Source organism: Hesperophylax consimilis, chromosome 1 (assembly GCF_061612785.1).
Source record: "Hesperophylax consimilis isolate HC1 chromosome 1, BYU_Hcon_1.0, whole genome shotgun sequence".
Classification (NCBI taxonomy): domain Eukaryota; kingdom Metazoa; phylum Arthropoda; class Insecta; order Trichoptera; family Limnephilidae; genus Hesperophylax; species Hesperophylax consimilis.
In genome coordinates, this window is record NC_142836.1 from 21,554,750 (window position 1) to 21,563,209 (window position 8,460).

An 8,460-nucleotide genomic window follows, 5' to 3' on the forward strand; every position below is an offset into this window, starting at 1 on the left:
AACTTTTTGTTCTCACATTTTGAATTAGCGTTGAAGATTTCTGAACTAAAATATTATTTATTTTTACATATTTACTAATCCACTTAGAGTGCCCGCAAACGAGAAACTTAGTTGCGGAGACAGTTGTAGCCATAAAAATCCACTATAGTGTATGGAGTTTCCATGGAGAGATTTTTAAGTTGGAAGACTTTTGTAGTTACAGCTGCCAGCAACCGCAACTTTCTCCGCGGCTGAACGATTGTATCTAAAGTCTCCGGAGACTGTTCCGAATACAAATTTTACACATACTACCATATTTCCTCCAAGTACTTACTACGTATACATGTCTATAAGACGATATAGTTGCCGCAACTCAAGTCTCTCGTGTGCACACTCAATTTGAAGGCGGCGACTGCAATGAAATAGTTGCCGCAACTTAAGTCTCTCGTCTGCGAGCTGCCTTAATAATCCTGTCTGATTATTGGAATAATGACTTGTTGACGAAATAATGAAAACTTATTGATGGAATAATATTTGGAACAAATTTAAATTTCTTAGAGCGGGTTCTGAATAAATATTATTTGCTGTAAAAATTTTAAATTATCGTTTCTGTACATAATACTGAAGCTTCTAAAGCTATTTTTCTAAGAATATAGAATCATTCTTGACAACTGCTCATTGGATTATTCTTGGAATTAATAAAAAAATATCAATTAAATCATGTATCTTTACTTTAATAAAGAAATATCTGTATGCATTCTACTAAAAATCATAATTCAAAGGTTTTTTGTCTCATAGTCATTTTGAGCACTATAAAATATATATTTATTAAATATATTATGATAGTGCTAAAGTGAAATTTTTTAATTTTTGCAGTTACGTACATAATCCCCTTTTTTTAAATATGTGATTTGGTTTATTGTTAGCTGTGATTGACTAGCTATATTGTAAGTGTAAAATGTATTTAACCATTTTGTATCTTTGTCAACAGGTCAGAGGAATAGTGGGAGGCATGACCACATGTTCTGCTCACATGTTTGTGTTCATCGTTGTGAAGACTTATCCCTTCCTGTCTCATCAGCTGGAGAGGCATGGAACCTTCTGGCTCTACGGGGTTATCTCCTTACTAGGTACGTTTGCATTCATTTATAATATCCTTTTTCACGTTGTGTTACCCTAAAATAGCCTCATCAACCACTATGATCCTAACGCTGAGCTCTGTTTTCTGGAAGCATCTAGTAATATTTCATTTACAACGGATGTATCACTGGCCAACAAGCTGCATATTCTCGGATCATTGCTTTACCCTACAAAATGTCGACTTGTTAAATAATAATTTTTTTAAATATTAATTCGTAGTGGATCATAATTTTTTTTAAATGTCTCTTTACATATTATACTCATACATAATGTACTGTGCATAATTTTATTATACAACCAACTAGTTTCGAACACAACCTTGCCATCTGTAGGGCATTAGAAAACATTTAATTGAAATTACAGATTGTTGAAATAATTCAATGTTTCTGTTTTCCAATAATATATGCCTAGTTATTATTTTCTCTAAAAAAACTTAACCGTGAAAAATGTTTTGAGATTTTCAGGGGCAAAAGTATTATAGTGTTGTATTTTTGGGGAAGTAAGCGCAACACGGCATAATACCCCAAAAATAAATCGCTACAAAAGTGCAAACTTTTCTACATACTTCTAAGAAAAGGACACAGTTCTGTTCGATACTAGGCTTACTCCCATAAGGGGGAGATACATTACGCTATACGCATCATGGCTTGGCCTATTTCAGCATATCGCTCGGGATGTATGGCAAAATAGCTAAGCCACAACAATATAGCGTGGTCTGTCACAGGAATATAACAATAATATATTATAATTTCCTTACTTATGGAATCGTTTATGTTTCAGGAACGATATTCTTCTATTACTGCCTGCCTGAAACAAAGGGCAAAACTCTCCAAGAAATCGAAGACTACTTCTGCGGTCGAACTTTGACATTGTCCAACAAAAAATCAGCCACCATCCAATCGCCATCGGTGAAGCCAACTCTACTCATAGTGGAAAAGGGACAGCTGTTACCTTAAATCGTTACAATTATATAAATTGTAAATGTTATTTTTTGGTACTGAAATTGGAAATTTTAATACGTACAAAAGACTTGTGAAAAGAGTAAAACTTTACGTTGCCTTTTCTTTAAGTTTTTGTATGAAGCTTTTCATGGACGCTTATATTTTTCCTATTTTCATAGTAACACGATAATACATTGTGAACATTGATGTATGAACTACTAGGTAAGCCATGTCATATACATTTCATAACACTCTCATATTATTGGTCGATGATTGTGAATCTTTGGACAAGTATTTTCACTAAGAATTCTTTCATAGGAAAAAATATCATGGTAAAACTAAAAATGATACAACCTCTGTATTGTGAAAACATATTAATTACTATGAAAATGTTTTTTATTATAGACATACAACATGATATTATGACAACAAATAACGACATAATGATGAATGTAATACAACGAGATTACGAAGATGTTGTGCAACTCCACTGAAAGTATTTTTGTATTGAATATTCAATATTTTAGTAATTTATTTAGTCTTATTAACAAATTGTAGGAAAATAGAAGAATTTCAGAAGTATAGCTTAAATAAAACAAATAAAAGAAATAAAACAGCTGTTAGTTTTAGAAAATCATTTATTGAATAGGTACTTAATTTCTGAATAATTATTGTGTACTTTGTAATAATCAATGTGACCATTCCGTTTTAATTTGTTGTGTGTTGAAAGCATTTCTCAATAGGTCATTATAATTGTAATTAGGAACTTAGATGTGTGTTCATTTTCAAAAATTATTTCATTAAGTTTAAAATGAATAAAAAATATATGTTCGTTAATGAATAAAACCAATAGAGAAGGTATTTTTACAACGCCACATTCAATTTAGTATTAAAAATATTACCAAAAATCATTAGAAATAATTTATTTAAGTTACGGATTGCTCTGAGAAAATCCATGTGTGTATTTTTCTCTGAGAGATGTATAGATTAAATAAGCCACCTGTGTACAAAAACAAATAATAGTTCATTGGTTTAAATGTATTTTACAATATCGACGCTGGAAATGATAAAGGCTAAAACGCCATATAGGAGTCTTCGCTTTCGCCATTATCTATTCCAGCGTCGATATGTTATGTAAGCTATTGTAGTAGAATTAGGCAAAACACATTCAAACTCAGCTAAATAACAACATACTTATAATATGTGCCTTATTCCAAAGCTTGCTGAGATATTTAAGGAAAATACGAGGTTGTCCAAAAAGATGTTACCGCTTACATGGGATTGACTTTTATTAATAACATAATAACACACACTGTGTACACGAGTCCAAATAATTACTATTATGGTAATTATTTAATTAATTTTGTAGTACCATAATTATAAAATTATTTGTTTTTTTTATTATGTAGAACCATATGAGTGGAAACATCTTTTTGGACAATCCTGTACATATACTTATTGATTTTAGATAATTTTTCACTGTTTATTACAAATGAATTTAAAACTGAACAAATTTCAATTATACCAGGTCTCATTGGAATGAAAACGGTTTATCAACATTACAACTTTGTTAACTTTTTGTAAACATCGTGCACAAAAAGAATATCAGATATAGACGTTAAGTTTTAGTTCCAAAAAACTCAGAAATAAATTGTTTTATTTTTTAAATTGTGTGTCAAAATAGTCAATATATATTTTTTTAAATATAATAATGTTCTTGTATTGCTTGTTAAATAATAATATACTTTTGTAAATAAAAAAAGATATTTATTACATGTAATCTAAAACAATCTTTTTTACTCATCGATTCAATTCCTTTATCCCGAAATACTAATCCTGTAATATTACGCTTGAAAAGAATATTGTACATATAACGCACAGGGCCGTCGAGAGGGGGATTCAGGGAAGTATAAATCACTGGGCCCGGGGTTAGTGAAGGGGCCCAGTCCGGATTGCCTAGCTGGCTCTACATTACATTGAACTTTTTTTTTCAGATTTGAATATTGTAATTGCAATAAAATGTTGCCTTTACACCAACGGTGGCCAACTCGCGGGCCACGTGCGGGTGGTGTGGCGGGCGGTTGTGGCCCGCTGGGTGTCTACTTGTGGCCCATGGAGAATATGCACATATTTTTTTCTTTTAGTGTACATAAAACCACCAAAATAACATGCCAACGTTCGTAGTTCGTATCATATCGCATATATGGAAGTATCTCAGTACACTGATTCAACTTTTTTTTTATGTTTCTTTATTCATTGAATGGTTTGTTACATGCATTGAGGATTTTTCGACCACCATGCTAGGCACATGCCCGTGTTATGGTGGTCGATTATCTATACATTAACATAAAGAATGTGAGAGAATATAAAAGAATATAAAATAACATTTTATTAAAGAATATTTAAGAACATAAAATAATGTAAATGACTATATAGTAATATAAGGAAGTATAGAAGAATACAGTAGAATATAAAAATAGTATGAAAGTATAGAACATAAATAACGTTTGTTATAATAGCATAATATTTTTTAGTTGTTGTAAGTAAAGTGTTTACATTTTTAAATACATAATACAGTAGTATATTGAGGAAATCTGTAATTGGTTTCTCAGTTAGGTAAATTACACATGTATTAATGAACCACATTGTAAACTGTTGATTTCCCTAAAGTAAAAATAGATACATAAAAAAGAATATAAAAAGTATGTAGTTATAAAATATATAAAATCAAACATATTACTATACAGTAATCAAATAAGAAAGTATTATTTTTATTATGGAAATCTATATGTGCGTGATTACATTGGTAGGTACATTATTTTGCAGCAATTTTGTACAAATAAATCAAAGTTAGAATTCATGTTTCAAGTTCGGCGAATTACACTGAACACTGAAGTCAATTATTATTGTTACGGTGGTTTACTCAGCTGGTAGCTAAGGTAGCACAGTAGGTACATGGAACTTGTATGCCGTACAGTGGTGCCAAACAGTTTTAAGTAATTTATGTAAAAAAAATTTAAACTTTCGGCTATTAATATTATACATAGTAATTATATATAGTTCCTTACAAACAAAAACTTTTATTAGTGGTATAACCTACGTTCTTTAAAGAAATTCTTTAACTTTTAATTCTTTAATTTTTTAACTATCGTGACAATGTCTTCTATGGTATATTCGTGTTAACAATCACAACATTAAGCTGATTTTAAAATGCACGCACGCCGATCTTGCGTGGATAGCCATGAGCGTGAATGCGGAATCTTCTTCGAAGTCGAGCGACAGCCAGTCTGTGGCAAGTTGGCAACGCCGTCAAAAGTGTGGGAGCTTCCATTGTGTGCGTTACGCCATATGTCTAGTGAGATTTTAAATACACATTGATAAGAAAACCAGTTGCTATAACTGAGTATCCTGTCTAATACTATACAGAGTCCTGTCTACTTTTTTAAGTGCAATGAAGGTAAGCAAACCCAGTTTTTATTTTTTTAAATTAATCTGATATTTGCCTTCAATTTTGTTGAGTTCTATTTTTCCACTGACTTTTGTCTCAGTACCTACTTTTAAGTTTATTAGTACAAAAAAATAAAAGGCCTTTCATTAGTATTTTACTTTATTTTTATTTTACTAATGAATTAGCCCGAATTAGATCCTTAACTGAATTACAGATTTTTTATAATGCAACACAAGCATTTCATCCTTTTGTCAGAAAGTTATGTAATACTGATGTGATTTTATTGACATTGGAACAAAGAAAAGAATATTCAAAACAGATTTTTTTTTAATGTGACACCTCACACGAGTGTCCCTGCCTGTGCAGTGTACAGACAGGGGAACTATGTCACCACCCGGTTGGGCGGCGTTGTGAGGCGGAATAAGGTAGGGGCTGTAGGAAGGGATTTGTTAATGCGGGCCTTGAAGAGGCTCGGATTATAGGAGGGAGGAAAAACAAATGCCGGTAGCTCGTTCCACATACGAGCCGACTTACACAAAAACGAGTCGTAAAAACGGCCCGTTCTCATGAAGCCAACGTCAACCGTGAACGGGTGTTCAGTTCGTGTCCGTCGAGTTTCGCGCACGTGCACCGGTGCATCAGGAATCAATGCTGCTAACTCTTTGGAGCAGGCTCCATTGAAATACCTGTAGAACAGACACAGCATGCCTACATTGCGTCTATGCATTAGAGAAAGCAATCGGTCTGTTAACAACGGATTGTCAATCAGACGGATCGCTCTCCTTTGCACAGATTCAAGCAGGTTTATCAAGTATTTTGGGGCACCAGCCCAAAGGTGGCTCCCAAATTCAATAGTTGGGCGGACTTGAGACTTGTACAGGGTCAGCAGCTGGTCACTGTTGAAGAATCTCCTAGCCCTGTACAAGACGCCCAACTTTTTGGAGGCCTGATTTACTCGGACTTCTATGGATCCCCGATACTTGAGCTGGTCTGATATAGTAACTCCAAGCATTTCAATGGAGTCTTTACTGGGGAGAGTGCTCCCATCAAATTGCACCAGACAGTCATTGATCTCCCTCTTTGCCGAAATCAGACACGCTTGGGTTTTTGAGACGTTGAAACTGACCAAGTTGGCCTTACCCCAGGCACGAACCATCTCGAGGTGGTGGTCAATTTTTTGCTTCAAAACTTCCCGAGCTGTTCGGACATCATAGGTGGAAGGGGGCTTGTCAAAAAGATAACCCTCGTGAACGGTGCTGTCATCAGCGTAGCAGTGAATTGGTGCACATTCAACGAGATCGTTGATGTGCAATAAAAATAGCGTCGGAGACAGCACAGATCCTTGTGGCACCCCCGCATTGATTTGGTGCGGTGAGGAAGAAGAGCCGTCAACCACGGTTTGAATTGTTCTTCCCGTCAGAAAGTCTGCAATCCAACTATGCAGGGTTGGGTGGATCCCATACGATGGTAACTTCCCGATAAGCGCCCGGTGCCAGACTCTGTCAAAGGCTTTGGAGATATCCAAGCCAACGGTTTGAGTTTCACCAAAACGTTCCATGTACCGCCCCCAAATATGCATCACATATCCGAGTAGATCGCCACACGATCGGTTTCGACGAAATCCATATTGTCGATCGCTTAGGATATTGTTATTCTCGAGATATGTGAGCAATTTGTTGTTAACCACCCTTTCTAATACCTTCGAGAGTATGGAAGTGATGGCTATGGGGCGGTAGTTAGAAGGGTCGGAGCGGTCCCCCTTTTTTTGGATTGGGTGGACGATTGCCTTTTTCCAAAGATCTGGCACCTTTCCACCTTTGAGAGAGAGCCTAAATAATTTCGCGAGCACTGGAGTCATTTCTGAAGAACACCTCTTGAGGACCAAGGCAGGTATTCCGTCCGGCCCACTGGCTTTGTCGACTTTCAGCTCGTTCAAGACTCGGAGAACCTCTCTGTTCCGGATCTTCGGTTCCTCCATTTGAAAACCGCAGTGCGGAATGGAAGGGGGAGTCTCTCCGTTATCTTGAAGAGTTGAGTTTTCCGCGAAAATTTTGCCTAATAATTCAGCTTTCTCGCGGGCCGAGTTAGCCAGCCGACCATCAGGCTTGGTCAGAGGTGGGAAAATGGTTCTGCAGAAATTTCTTCCGATCGAGCTGGCGAGTGACCAGAAAGCACGGCTACCAGTGGGGCAGTCAGCCAGCTTTTTCGCAATTCTCTGGTCGTGATCGCTCTTAGCTCTATTTAGAACTCTCTTACAATCCTTTGCCCGTTTTCGGTATTCCGAAAGGTTATTCATGGAGCTAATCTTCCGGAGTGCATTAAAAGCCGTATTTTTGAGTCTGACAGCTTCAGCACAGCGATGGTCAAACCACGGTTTTGTGCCCACTCCAGAGGATTTGACGGAGAAGGGAATGTACCAATCCATTGCTGATGTGATTACTTCTCCTACCTCGCGTGCACAAATTGATGGGTCCTCGGAGCTAAAGCATACAGTAATCCAAGGAAAGGCGCCGAAGAAAGACCTCATGCCGTCCCATTTTGCTGCCCTGTAGTGCCATACCTTCCTCTTTACATGTTTGTCGGGTTGACGGTTCATGGAGGATGGGACAGAGGTGGTAATCAGGCAGTGGTCAGAGGATCCTAAGGGCGCTGTCACCTCCACTCTGTACCCGAGTGGCTCACTAGTGAGAAACAAATCGAGTAGGTTGGCTCGATGTGATGGGATGTCTGGTATTCTAGTCGGAGATTCTATGAGTTGGCTTAGTCCATGGATAAGAGCAAAGGATTCCGCTGATCTACCGGCAGAGCTTGTTGGGCCCGAAAACTTCAGCCATTGTTCATTATGAACATTGAAGTCCCCCAGGATTACAAACTCGGCCGATGGGTAACGGGGCAAGAGAATATCTACAGTGTCACTCAAGTATTTAAACAACTCAACAGTGTCTGATTCGG

The 8,460-nt window shown here is 36.5% G+C and overlaps 1 protein-coding gene across 1 annotated transcript in view; it reads left to right on the top strand.

The window, feature by feature from the left end:
* LOC149426436 (facilitated trehalose transporter Tret1-like) overlaps positions 1 to 3,841 on the top strand; it is a 72,667-nt gene extending 68,826 nt beyond the window's left edge. Inside the window, exons 9-10 of the mRNA XM_089636937.1 lie at positions 971 to 1,109; positions 1,900 to 3,841. Coding sequence (XP_089493063.1) covers positions 971 to 1,109; positions 1,900 to 2,075 — 315 coding nt within the window. The 3' untranslated portion in view covers positions 2,076 to 3,841. The remainder of the gene's footprint in view (positions 1 to 970; positions 1,110 to 1,899) is intronic.
* The last annotated feature ends 4,619 nt before the right edge of the window (positions 3,842 to 8,460 follow it).